We start from the raw sequence: 15000 nt of genomic DNA on the forward strand, positions 1-15000 counted from the left end.
TTAGCTTCTGTTTTTTCGACGAAGAATATTTGTGAAATATTTCTTCAAACTTATTATGATTAAAATTCAAAAAAATTATTCTGGCAAATCTAGAAAATCTGTAGAATCAAATTTAAATCTTATTTCAAAGTCTTTTGAATTTCTTTTAAAATTTTTGTTCTGGAAAATCTAGAAGAAATAATGATTTGTCTTTGTTAGAAATATAGCTTGGTCCAATTTGTTATATATTCTAACAAAGTGTAGATTGGATTTTAACCTATTTAAAACATGTCATCAAAATTCTAAAATTAATCTTAATCAGGAAAAATTACTAATGATGTTCCATAAATTCTTTTTTATACGTTTTTCTCTTCTTTTTTTCGGTTGAATTTTGAATTTTAAAGAGTCGAAATTGAAGATAAACTATGTTTCAAAATTTAACTGTCATTTTTTTCGTGTTTTCTCCTCTTTTAAACCGTTCAATTAAGTGTAAATATCATTAATTATTAATAATAACAGAGTTTAAGGTAAATTGAGCAAATTGGCTATTTCTGGCAATTTATTTAAGTGTGTATCAAACTGGTAGCCCTTCGCATTAATCACTACCCAAGAAGTAGCTCTTGCTTTCAAAAAGGTTGGTAACCCCTGATGTAAAGTATCAAAAATGGCCCCCACCTGTTTTAATTGTCCAGTGTGCAGCCCTCAGTGCAAAGGTTGGGACATCCCCGCCCTGGATAGTTCACTATTTGGATTTGGAGTGAGAAAAAAGGGGTCCTTTAAGTCGCTAAACAAGCTGGACGTTGACTTGGCTTGGTTCTTAGCTGCACGAGCACTGTTCTTAAGAAGATTATGTCCGTGTCTCCGTGAGTGTTGTGGCTGACCATTAATAGATCCCTCTGCACAAAGCCTCTGGGATATCCTTGAGAGTGAACATTGGCCACAACACAACTCCGTTACCATCTCGGACTCCAATGCATGGCTTTGCAGTTTGATGAAGAAGGTTGCAGAGCATGGAGGGATTAGCGGTAATGGTGCCACGGGAAACTGGGCCGAGGATGAAAGCAACGGGAGAACCCTGGCGGGTGTAAGGGGGTCCCAGAAAGATGGACCCCCGGGCCATTTCGTGCCTGCAAGGAGAGGAGATGCAGTAGGTCGGCGGCGCCATGTTTGAGCTGGCCTCTCTCTTTCTGCTGTTGCAGAACATGCTGCTGGATATCGAGAAGAAAGTGCTGGCCCTGTCCGAGCTGTCCGTGCACAGCGAGAACCTGCTGCTGGAGGGCCGTGCCGAGACACGGGCGGAGGCGGAGCAGCTGGCCCGCAGGCTGCGCACGCTGAAGGGCGGCCTGCTGGAGCTGCAGAGGATGCTGCAAGACAAACGCATCAGCATGCAGGTTTGTTTGTGCACGTTCATCCATGCTAGCTCTTCTGTTGTTGTGGGATGGTTGGTCAATACAATGAATTCAAAGAAGGATTTTCTTCAAATTAGCATCATAATTCCTCTTGTTTGCTGCACTGCAAAAAGTCAGTGTTCAAAAACAAGACAAAAAAAATACAAAAATGAGGGGTATTTTACTTGAACTAAGCAAAATGATCTGCCAATAGAACAAGAAAATTTGGCTTGTCAAGACTTTCCAAAACAAGTAAAATTAGCTAACCTCAATGGACCCAAAAATACCTTGAAATAAGTATATTCTCACTAATAACAAGTGCACTTTTCTTGGTGGGGAAAAAAAAAGAGACCTTTTTTCTCAATATGTTGAAAAATATTCTTAAATGAAGTAAATGCTAGTGCCATTATCTTGACATAATGATATGCGCTCGGCATTACATTTCTTCAAACCAGCAAACTTATACTAAAAACTAGAGATGTCCGATAATATCGGTCTGCCGATATTATCGGCCGATAAATGCGTTAAAATGTAATATCGGAAATTATCGGTTTCGGTTTTTTTATTATCAGTATCCTTTTTTTTTTTTTTTATTTTTTTAATTAAGTCCACATAAAAACCACAAGATACACTTACAATTAGTGCACCAACCCAAAAAACCTCCCTCCCCCATTTACACTCATTCACACAAAAGGGTTGTTTCTTTCTGTTATTAATATTGTGCTTCCTACATTATATATCAATATATATCAATACAGTCTGCAAGGGATACAGTCCGTAAGCACACATGATTGTGCGTGCTGCTGGTCCACTAATAATACTAACCTTTAACAGTTAATTTTACAAATTTTCATTAATTACTAGTTTCTATGTAACTGTTTTTATATTGTTTTACTTTCTTTTTTATTCAAGAAAATGTTTTTAATTTATTTATCTTATTTTATTTGATTCAGTTTTTTAAAAAGTACCTTATCTTCACCATACCTGGTTGTCCAAATTAGGCATAATAATGTGTTAATTCCACGACTGTATATATCGGTTGATACCGGTATCGGTTGATATCGGTATCGGTAATTAAAGAGTTGGACAATTTCGGCATATCGGATGTCGGCAAAAAGCCATTATCGGACATCCCTACTAAAAACTAATTTATTGTTCTTAATGGAAAGGCAACAAGGCGAGCGCTTGTTACTCTCGGGGTCTCCTAGCCGCTCAGGCAAATCATATGGTCTAAAAATGCATTTTTCCATGGATAACATGACATCATCGCGTCAAGTACGTGCTCTTTCAGTCAATTAGTGCGCATACCGGTAAACAAAATTATCTGCCGATAGAACAAGAAAATGTGGCTTGTCAAGGCTTTCCAAAACAAGTAAAATTAGCTAACCTCAATGGACCCAAAAATACCTTCAAATAAGTATATTCTCACTAATAACAAGTGCACTTTTCTTGGTGGGGAAAAAAAAGAGACCTTTTTTCTCAATATGTTGAAAAATATTCTTAAATGAAGTAAATGCTAGTGCCATTATCTTGACATAATGATGCACTCGGCATTACATTTCTTGAAACCAGCAAACTTATACTAAAAACTAGAGATGTATAAATGCGTTAAAATGTAATATCGGAAATTATCGGTATCGTTTTTTTTTATTATCAGTATCGTTTTTTTTTTTTTTTTTTTTTTTTTTAATTAAATCCACATAAAAAACACAAGATACACTTACAATTAGTGCACCAACCCAAAAAACCTCACTCCCCCATTTACACTCATTCACACAAAAGGGTTGTTTCTTTCTGTTATTAATATTCTGCTTCCTACATTATATATCAATATATATCAATACAGTCTGCAAGGGATACAGTCCGTAAGCACACATGATTGTGCGTGCTGCTGCTCCACTAATAGTACTAACCTTTAACACTTAATTTTACAAATTTTCATTAATTACTACTTTCTATGTAACTGTTTTTATATTGTTTTACTTTCTTTTTTATTCAAGAAAATGTTTTTAATTCATTTATCTTATTTTATTTGATTCATTTTTAAAAAAAAGTACCTTATCTTCACCATACCTGGTTGTCCAAATTAGGCATAATAATGTGTTAATTCCACGACTGTATATATCGGTTGATACCGGTATCGGTTGATATCGGTATCGGTAATTAAAGAGTTGGACAATATCGGCATATCGGATATCGGCAAAAAGCCATTATCGGACATCCCTACTAAAAACTAATTTATTGTTCTTAATGGAAAGGCAACAAGGCGAGCGCTTGTTACTCTCGGGGTCTCCTAGCCGCTCAGGCAAATCATATGGTCTAAAAATGCATTTTTCCATGGATAACATGACATCATCGCGTCAAGTGCGTGCTCTTTCAGTCAATTAGTGCGCATATATACAGCCCGGCCCCCGGCCCAATTTTTTTAAATTGTAATATTGAAGAATTTATGAATGTGCATAAACTATTTCTGTTCAGAATTATTAGAAATGTTAAATGTTTAAATAGTCAGTTTGCTGTACTGTGCCAACTGTACTACTATATGAGTACCTATTTTCTAATGTTTCACTGAAAATAAAACAGCAAAGTCCATTTGGCTGTCATCTGTTTTAATTATGAGACACGATTTTGTCAAAATCATGATTTTTTTTTCATGCTTGAAATAAGAAATGATGACTTTAAAAAGCTAGTTTTCTACTTGTGAGTGTTGATGATGCAGCTTTGCAACACTTGATGTTGTAGTTCAAGGGTCACCAACCTTTTTGAAAGCAAGAGCTACTTCTTGGGTAGTGATTAATGCGAAGGGCTACCAGTTTGATACACACTTCAATAAATGGCCAGAAATAGCCAATTTGCTCAATTTACCTTTAACTCTATGTTATTATTAATAATTAATGATATTTACACTTAATTGAACGGTTTAAAAGAGGAGAAAACACGAAAAAAATGACAATTCAATTTTGAAACATAGTTTATCTTCAATTTCGACTCTTTAAAATTCAAAATTCAACCGAAAAAAAGAAGAGAACAACTTAAAAAAATAATTTATGGAACATCATTAGTAATTTTTCCTGATTAAGATTAATTTTAGAATTTTGATGACATGTTTTAAATAGGTTAAAATCCAATCTACACTTTGTTAGAGTATATAGCAAATTGGACCAAGCTATATTTCTAACAAAGACAAATGACTATTTTTTCTAGATTTTCCAGAACAAAATTTTTTTTTTAAATTCAAAAGACTTTGAAATAAGATTTCAATTTGATTCTACAGATTTTCTGGATTTGCCAAAATAAATTTTTTTGAATTTTAATCATAATAAGTTTGAAGAAATATTTCACGAATATTCTTCGTCGGAAAATAGAAGCTAAAATGAAGAATTAAATTAAAATTTATTTATTATTCTTTACAATAAAAATTTTTTTTTACTTGAACATTGATTTAAATTGTCAGGAAAGAAAAGGAAGGAATTTAAAAGGTAAAAAGGTATATGTGTTTAAAAATCCTAAAATCATTTTTAAGGTTGTATTTTTTCTCTAAAATTGTCTTTCTGAAAGTTATAAGAAGCAAAGTAAAAAAATGAATGAATTTATTGAAACAAGTGAAGACCAAGTCTTTAAAATATTTTCTTGGATTTTCAAATTCTATTTGAGTTTTGTCTCTCTTAGAATTAAAAATGTCGGGCAAAGCGAGACCAGCTTGCTAGTAAATAAATACAATTAAAAAAATAGATGCAGCTCACTGGTAAGTGCTGCTATTTGAGCTATTTTTAGAACAGGCCGGCGGGCTACTCATCTGGTCCTTACGGGCTACCTGGTGCCCGCGGGCACCACATTGGTGACCCCTGATCTAGGGATTTCACCATCTACGTTCCGTAATATCATCAAAAGATTCAGAGAATCTGGCCGAAAACCTGGGGTCTCCTCTCCTCAGTTCCCAAACGTTTACTGAGTGTTGTTAAAAGGAAAGGCCATGTAACACACTGGTAAAAATGCCCCTGTGACAACTTTTTTGCAATATGTTGCTGCCATTAAATTCTAAGTTCATGATTATTTGCAAAAAAATAACAAATTTGTCAGTGTGAACATGAAATATGTTGTCTTTGCAGTCTATTCAATTGAATATAAGTTGAAAAGGATTTGTTGTATTCTCTTTTTATTTACCATTTACACAACTTGTCAACTTCACTGCTTTTGGCTTTTGTAACATAACTCCTAATACATCACAACTAAATGTTAGATTTAGTCAAGTTTATAGTAGAACTTTACAGTAAACCTTCATCCTTTACAACAACTCTGTGTTGATGTAAAGAAACGACATCCATGCTTCTTCTGTGCTTCGTCCCGTGGTGGTGAAGGGCTCCCAACAGGAGCAGGAGGACAGTGGCTCGGACTCCAGTCTCTCCCTGAGTCCAAGTGTGCAGGACTGGGTGGCCCAGGCCAGGACCACACGCTCCCAGCAGCACCAGGACAGTCTCCAGAGCCAAAGGGTACACTTTCATGGGTTTAATCTCTCATTTTTAACTGGAATTCTTACTGAAATGTTGTTGTTGTTGTGCAGGAGTTAGAGGAGCAGCTTGCAGAGCAGAAGAAGCTTCTCCAGTCGGTGGCCAGCCGAGGAGAAGAGATCCTCATCCAACAGGCGTCCCCCAGCAGCACCACGTATTGTCTAACCTTTGTCATTCAAACACATTTGACACCATACATTAGAGCAGGGGTGGGCAATTAATTTGTACCGGGGACCGCATGCTGGAGGGCCACATCGACAATATTTCAATTAAATTTTGCTCAATATTATTTTTGATATATACCGTAAGACAGGGGTCACCAACGCGGTGCCCGCGGGCACCAGGTAGCCCGTAAGGACCAGATGAGTAGCCCGCCGGCCTGTTCTAAAAATAGCTCAAATAGCAGCACTTACCAGTGAGCTGCCTCTATTTTTTAAATTTTATTTATTTACTAGCAAGCTGGTCTCGCTTTGCCCGACATTTTTAATTCTAAGAGAGACAAAACTCAAATAGAATTTGAAAATCCAAGAAAATATTTGAAAGACTTGGTCTTCACTTGTTTAAATAAATTCATTAATTTTTTTACTTTGCTTCTTATAACTTTCAGAAAGACAATTTTAGAGAAAAAATACAACCTTAAAAATGATTTTAGGATTTTTAAACACATATACCTTTTTACCTTTTAAATTCCTTCCTTTTCTTTCCTGACAATTTAAATCAATGTTCAAGTAAAAAAAAATTTTTATTGTAAAGAATAATGAATAGATTTTAATTTAATTCGTAATTTTAGCTTCAATTTTTCCGACGAAGAATATTCGTGAAATATTTCTTCAAACTTATTATGATTAAAATTCAAAAAAAATATTCTGGCAAATCCAGAAAATCTGTAGAATCAAATTTAAATCTTATTTCAAAGTCTTTTGAATTTTTTTTTTTAAATTTTTGTTCTGGAAAATCTAGAAAATATAGTCATTTGTCTTTGTTAGAAATATAGCTTGGTCCAATTTGCTATATACTCTAACAAAGTGTAGATTGGATTTTAACCTATTTAAAACATGTCATCAAAATTCTAAAATTAATCTTAATCAGGAAAAATTACTAATGATGTTCCATAAATTATTTTTTTAAGGTTTTTCTCTTCTTTTTTTCGGTTGAATTTTGAATTTTAAAGAGTCGAAATTGAAGATAAACTATGTTTCAAAATTTAATTTTATTTTTTCGTGTTTTCTCCTCTTTTAAACCGTTCAATTAAGTGTAAATATCATTAATTATTAATAATAACAGAGTTAAAGGTAAATTGAGCAAATTGGCTATTTCTGGCAATTTATTGAAGTGTGTATCAAACTGGTAGCCCTTCGCATTAATCACTACCCAAGAAGTAGCTCTTGCTTTCAAAAAGGTTGGTGACCCCTGACTTAGAGCGAAGGGATGGGAATCTTGTTCGGAACTGCCGCAATTATTTTCTGTTATGCCCCACCTAGGAAGGACATAATATTTTGCGCCCCTCACTCTCAACCGTGACTATAAATAGTATATTTTTTTGTGTATAAAATTGTTATAACCATACCTCCGCATGACATAGTAAGTTTATTAACAACTAGATGAGGCAATTCCTGAAGGAATTGCGTGTGAACGCTCCAATGCTGAAGTTGAAGTGAAATGCTGACAGAATGTAGTATGAATGTAAGTAGAGATGTCCGACAATATCGGGCTGCCGATATTATCGGTCAATAAATGCTTTAAAATGTAATATCGGAAATTATCGGGATCGGTTTCAAAGTTATCGGTATCGGTTTCAAAAAGATGCCGCCGTGTACACGGACGTAGGGAGAAAGAAGGACAGAGCGCCAATAAACCTTAAAGGCACTGCCTTGACGTGCCGGCCCAGTCACGTAATATCTACGGCTTTTCACACACACAAGTGAATGCAAGGCATACTTGGTCAACAGCCATACAGGTCACACTGAGGGTGTACGTATAAACAAGTTTAACACTGTTACAAATATGCGCCACACTGTGAACCCACACCAAACAAGAATGACAAACACATTTCGGGAGAACATCCGCACCGTAACACAACAGAACAAATACCCAGAACTAGAGATGTCCGATAATATCGGCCTGCCGATATTATCGGCCGATATATGCGTTAAAATGTAATATCGGAAATTATCGGTATCGTTTTTTTTTATTATCTGTATCGGGTTTTTTATTTTTTATTTTATTTTTTTAATTAAATCCACATAAAATACACAAGATACACTTACAATTAGTGCACCAACCCAAAAAACCTCCCTCCCCCATTTACACTCATTCACACAAAAGGGTTGTTTCTTTCTGTTATTAATATTCTGCTTCCTACATTATATATCAATATATATCAATACAGTCTGCAAGGGATACAGTCCGTAAGCACACATGATTGTGCGTGCTGCTGCTCCACTAATAGTACTAACCTTTAACACTTAATTTGACTCATTTTCATTCATTACTAGTTTCTATGTAACTGTTTTTATATTGTTGTACTTTCTTTTTTATTCAAGAAAATGTTTTTAATTTATTTATCTTATTTTACAAATTTTTTTTAAAAAGTACCTTATCTTCACCATACCTGGTTGTCCAAATTAGGCATAATAATGTGTTAATTCCACGACTGCATATATCGGTTGATATCGGTATCGGTTGATATCGGTATCGGTTCATATCGGTATCGATAATTAAAGAGTTGGACAATATCGGAATATCGGATATCGGTAAAAAGCCATTATCGGACATCCCTACCCAGAACCCCTTGCAGCACTAACTCTTCTGGGACGCTACAATATACACCCCCCCCTCAACCTCCTCATGCTCTCTCAGGGAGAGCATGTCCCAAATTCCAAGCTGCTGTTTTGAGGCATGTTCAAAAAAAAAAAATGCACTTTGTGACTTCAATAATAAATATGGCAGTGCCATGTTGGCATTTTTTTCCCCATAACTTGAGTTGATTTATTTTGGAAAACCTTGTTTACATTGTTTAATGCATCCAGCGGGGCATCACAACAAAATGAGGCATAATAATGTGTTCATTCCACCACTGTATATATCGGTATCGCTTGATATCGGAATCTGTTATTAAGAGTTGGACAATATCGGCAAAAAAGCCATTATCGGACATAGGGATGTCCGATAATGGCTTTTTGCCGATATCCGATATGCCGATATTGTCCAACTCTTTAATTACTGATACTGATATCAACCGATACCGATATCAACCGATACCGATATCAACCGATATATACAGTCGTGGAATTAACACATTATTATGTCTAATTTGGACAACCAGGTATGGTGAAGATAAGGTACTTTTTAAAAAAATGAATCAAATAAAATAAGATAAATAAATTAAAAATATTTTCTTGAATAAAAAAGAAAGTAAAACAATATAAAAACAGTTACATAGAAACTAGTAATTAATGAAAATGAGTAAAATTAAGTGTTAAAGGTTAGTACTATTAGTGGAGCAGCAGCACGCACAATCATGTGTGCTTACGGACTGTATCCCTTGCAGACTGTATTGATATATATTGATATATAATGTAGGAAGCAGAATATTAATAACAGAAAGAAACAACCCTTTTGTGTGAATGAGTGTAAATGGGGGAGGGAGATTTTTTGGGTTGGTGCACTAATTGTAAGTGTATCTTGTGTTTTTTATGTGGATTTAATGAAAAAAAAAAGGATTTAATTAAAAAAAAACAAAAAAAAACAAAACGATATTGATAATAAAAAAACGATACCGATAATTCCCGATATTACATTTTAATGCATTTATCGGCCGATAATATCGGCCTCTCTAATCGACATCTCTAATCGGACATCTCTACCTGTACTCTATATTTTTTATTTTTAAAGTTTTTTTTCCTATGCTACGTATGTGCCTCAACAGTCCTCACTGTTGGCTTCGTAAAGTCATGTTGCCTCTAAACTAAATCAAATGTATGCTAATCCAAATAAGAACCGATAAGAAAACCTAATGGTTAAGCAGAGTTGAAAGTGGAACCGTAGAAACATTATCAATGCCCATCCCTATTAGAGAGACCTCTAATAGAGTCCCTGCAGTGCAACACTATTAAAGACTGTCCCCTTTCCTATGAGTCATAAGAGGAGTTTTGCATGTGCGCAGGTCATGGGACGCGTTCTCAACAGAGGCTGTGGCCGAGAGAGAGACCGAGGCCGCGCGCGAGCAGACGAGGCAAAGGTGGGAGAGCCTGAAGCTGGAGCTCAGAACCAAACTGCAGCTGATGCAGAAGAACTTGGAGCAGGAACACAAGCAGCCGGTAGGAACTGGAGCGCAGTTGTCCAACTCATTTGATGCGGTCTTCCATATCATTTTATTGAGGCTTGTCCTACAGCAGGGGTCACCAACCTTTTTGAAAGCAAGAGCTACTTCTTGGGTAGTGATTAATGCGAAGGGCTACCAGTTTGATACACACTTCAATAAATGGCCAGAAATAGCCAATTTGCTCAATTTACCTTTAACTCTATGTTATTATTAATAATTAATGATATTTACACTTTAATTGAACGGTTTAAAAGAGGAGAAAACACGAAAAAAAATGACAATTAAATTTTGATACGTAGTTTGTCTTCAATTTCGACTCTTTAAAATTCAAAATTCAACCGAAAAAAAGAAGAGAAAAACTTAAAAAAATAATTTATGGAACATCATTAGTAATTTTTCCTGATTAAGATTAATTTTAGAATTTTGATGACATGTTTTAAATAGGTTAAAATCCAATCTGCACTTTGTTAGAGTATATAGCAAATTGGACCAAGCTATATTTCTAACAAAGGCAAATTACTATTTTTTCTAGATTTTCCAGAACAAAAATTTAAAAAAAAAATTGAAATAAGATTTAAATTTGATTCTACAGATTTTCTGGATTTGCCAGAATAATTTTTTTGAATTTTAATCATAATAAGTTTGAAGAAATATTTCACGAATATTCTTCGTCGGAAAAACAGAAGCTAAAATGAAGAATTAAATTAAAATCTATTTATTATTCTTTACAATAAAAACATTTTTTTTTACTTGAACATTCATTTAAAATGTCAGGAAAGAAGAGGAAGGAATTTAAAAGGTAAAAAGGTATATGTGTTTAAAAATCCTAAAATCATTTTGAAGGTTGTATTTTTTCTCTAAAATTGTCTTTCTGAAAGTTATAAGAAGCAAAGTAAAATAAAATGAATTAATTTATTTAAACAAGTGAAGACCAAGTCTTTCAAATATTTTCTTGGATTTTCAAATTCTATTTGAGTTTTGTCTCTCTTAGAATTAAAAATGTCGGGCAAAGCGAGACCAGCTTGCTAGTAAATAAATAAAATTTAAAAAATAGAGGCAGCTCACTGGTAAGTGCTGCTATTTGAGCTATTTTTAGAACAGGCCGGCGGGCTACTCATCTGGTCCTTACGGGCTACCTGGTGCCCGCGGGCACCGCGTTGGTGACTCCTGATCTACAATGTTAATCTGCCACACCACATAATTCAAACGTAGCCCACCACCTCATTTTACCTGGCCCACCTTGTCTTTTATGTGGCCTGCGAAAGGCTGTAAAAAAAACAAAAAACACTTTTTGGCAAAATAAATGTATTTATTCTTTCAATTTTGACATGTTCCAAGCATTTTTGTTATTTTGGTGATCAAAATAAACACCTCAATATCTGCTTGTCATCTTGATTTAGGATTTCAAAGCAAGTTAACCATCAATCTGTAAATAGTATAGTAATCAAAAACAGTTGTCTTTGCAAATTGTGTAACAAAGCTATATAAGTGTACATATGTATTTATTTATATTTATCCCATTGGATTGAGTTTTTCCTTGCCCTGATGTGGGATCTGAGCCGAGGATGTGGTTGTGGCTTGTGCAGCCCTTTGAGACACTCGTGATTTAGGGCTATATAAGTAAACAGTGATTGATTGATTGATGATTTATATATTATATCCATCCATCCATCCATTTTCTACCGCTTGTCCCGTTCCGGGTCGCGAGGGGAGCTGGAGCCTATCTCAGCTGCATTCGGGCGGAAGGCGGGGTACACCCTGGACAAGTCGCCACGATCCACTATGGACTGGACTCTCACTATTATGTTAGATCCACTATGGACTGGACTCTCACACTATTATGTTAGATCCACTATGGACTGGACTCTCACACTATTATGTTAGATCCACTATGGACTGGACTCTCACACTATTATGTTAGATCCACTATGGACTGGACTCTCACTATTATGTTGGACCCACTATGGACTGGACTCTCACTATTATGTTAGATCCACTATGGACTGGACTCTCTCACTATTATGTTAGATCCACTATGGACTGGACTCTCACTATTATGTTAGATCCACTAAGGACTGACCTCTCACACTATTATGTTAGATCCACTATGGACTGGACTCTCACTATTATGTTAGATCCACTATGGACTGGACTCTCACTGTTATGTTGGATCCACTATGGACTGGACTCCCACTATTATGGTAGATCCACTATGGACTGGACTCTCACACTATTATGTTAGATCCACTATGGACTGGACTCTCACACTATTATGTTAGATCCACTATGGGCTGGACTCTCACACTATTATGTTAGATCCACTATCATATCACTATCCTCGTTGTGGCTATAAATATATACACATAAGTGTATATATATAAATATATACACTTATGTGTATATATTTATATTATGTGTGTATATTTATATTACGTATATCTGTTTGTATTTACCGCATACTACTCACAATGGGGAGACCGGGCTTTCTGCTCCGCCTCTCCCAGTCTGTGGAACGCTTTCCCTGACCACCTGAGGGCACCACAGACTGTGTATGCTTTTAAAAAAGGCTAAAATTAGTAAAAAAAAATTTTTTTTTTTTTTTAATACAATGGAGCACTTTGAGGTTGTTTGCTCAATGTAAAGTGCTTTTTACAAATACAATATATTATTATTATTATTATTATCATTTAAATTGTGTAACAAAGCTATTTATGTATACATATATATTCATATTTATTTATATTATATATATATCTGTTTATATTCATATACTATATATATATATATGTTTATATTTATATTATGTGTATCTGTGTTTATATAATTGATATCTGTTTATATTCATTATATATATAAATATATATTTACTGTTACTGTACATGTGGCCTAAAAGGGCAGCCATAATTGCGATCCAGCCCTCAATTAAAATGAGTTTGACACACCTGACCTCAAGCGAGCCAAAACAAATTCATATGTTGCATTTAAAAAGCCAGGCGGAGAGAAAGAAGTGTTGTTTCTCTGCAGGTTTACTCCGGCTCTTCATGTGCGGCACCGCTCTTAAAAGGACGAGCTCAAGCCGACGCGTCGTCACTTACCGCTCTTTACCACGGCTTCAGGCTGACGATGGAGACCCTGGCCTCTCAGGTCTTTGCAACGTCAGCAAAACGTGTCGCCGGCCCGCGTGTTGGAAATGACCTTTGTCGGTTTCTCTGCAGCCGGGCAACGGCGAGACGCAGCCGTCTCAGGTGGAGCAGCAGCTCTACACGGCCGTGTCCTCCACCTCCTCCTGGATGGACGCCGTGGAGAACGATGTCTTCGCCGGCTCGCTGATGCTGGCCGACAACGCGGAGGTGCAGCTGAAGAAGCAGGAGGTGCGTGTGTGATATCGCTCTCGGTCTTTACAAACATGTCACAGGACGTGAGCCTTCTCCGCAGATGTTGGAGGACGACCTCCGTCGTGTGAAGGAGGAGGTCTCGCTCAGCCGGGCGTCGCTCGCCCGGTCCACCGGGATGAGGCCGGAGGAGCGGAGCTTGCTGGAGAACAACCTGGACTGTCTGAAGGAGAGGTTGGGAACTCTGGGCGGTGCTGTGGGTGGAAGCTGTGACCGCATGAGAAGCAGGACTCAGGAGCTCACAGCCTACCAGGTGGGCATTGATCCCACGCGTGCATCACGTCGATGCTGTTTAAAGGAAGCTCATTTTTTTAACACTCTTAAAATTATATTAGAAAAAACACATTTTAAGAAACATAAAAAAGTGGAATAAAGGAGCAAACAGGTTAAATGTATTGCAAGTAGAGATGTCCAATAAATGCGTTAAAATGTAATATCGGAAATTATCGGTATCGTTTTTTTTATTATCTGTATCGGGTTTTTTTTGTTGTTGTTTTTTTTTTTTTTTTAATTAAATCAACATAAAAAACACAAGATACACTTACAATTAGTGCACCAACCCAAAAAACCTCCCTCCCCCATTTACACTCATTCACACAAAAGGGTTGTTTCTTTCTGTTATTAATATTCTGCTTCCTACATTATATATCAATATATATCAATACAGTCTGCAAGGGATACAGTCCGTAAGCACACATGATTGTGCGTGCTGCTGCTCCACTAATAGTACTAACCTTTAACACTTAATTTGACTCATTTTCATTAATTACTAGTTTCTATGTAACTGTTTTTATATTGTTTTACTTTCTTTTTTATTCACAAAAATGTTTTTAATTAGGGATGTCCGATAATATCGGCCTGCCGATATTATCGGCCGATAAATGCGTTAAAATGTAATATTGGAAATTATCGGTATCGTTTTTTTTATTATCTGTATCGTTTTTTTTTGTTTTTTTTTTTATTAAATCCACATAAAAAACACAAGATACACTTACAATTAGTGCACCAACCCAAAAAACCTCCCTCCCCCATTTACACTCATTCACACAAAAGGGTTGTTTCTTTCTGTTATTAATATTCTGCTTCCTACATTATATAACACGTCCAGCGGTGGCCGCTTCTTCGTTGGTGTTCAGCGGCTTCTTCTTCCGGTCGGCGGACTTATTCTTTTTTTCCGGTCGGCGGACTGGGTATCGAAACTAGGAATCGAAATTTAAACTTTTGAACGATTCCGGGAGAATCGGAAAGTTAGTCCCGGTTCCAATCGATACTCGATACCCAACCCTAGTGACAATCATTGCTACTTTACTTTAATGTTGACTTTAATAACACACAGGCTGTTTTTGTCTTTAAAGCTGTCATTGCTCAAAAAAATTATAATTAATTAAAATGAATGTTATGACTCATTG

The 15000-nt window shown here is 35.9% G+C and overlaps 1 protein-coding gene across 11 annotated transcripts in view; it reads left to right on the forward strand.

Annotated features, from left to right (window-relative positions):
• The window catches only part of syne1b (spectrin repeat containing, nuclear envelope 1b), a 318672-nt gene that overhangs the window by 213744 nt on the left and 89928 nt on the right, over positions 1–15000 (forward strand). For all 11 annotated transcript variants that reach the window (XM_062043168.1, XM_062043169.1, XM_062043173.1 and 8 more), the window contains 7 exons: positions 1179–1370; positions 5726–5857; positions 5929–6029; positions 10041–10194; positions 13224–13343; positions 13415–13570; positions 13635–13844. In XM_062043168.1, the coding sequence (XP_061899152.1) occupies positions 1179–1370; positions 5726–5857; positions 5929–6029; positions 10041–10194; positions 13224–13343; positions 13415–13570; positions 13635–13844 (1065 nt within the window). The remainder of the gene's footprint in view (positions 1–1178; positions 1371–5725; positions 5858–5928; positions 6030–10040; positions 10195–13223; positions 13344–13414; positions 13571–13634; positions 13845–15000) is intronic.

Source organism: Entelurus aequoreus, linkage group LG03, assembly GCF_033978785.1.
Source record: "Entelurus aequoreus isolate RoL-2023_Sb linkage group LG03, RoL_Eaeq_v1.1, whole genome shotgun sequence".
Lineage (NCBI taxonomy): Eukaryota > Metazoa > Chordata > Actinopteri > Syngnathiformes > Syngnathidae > Entelurus > Entelurus aequoreus.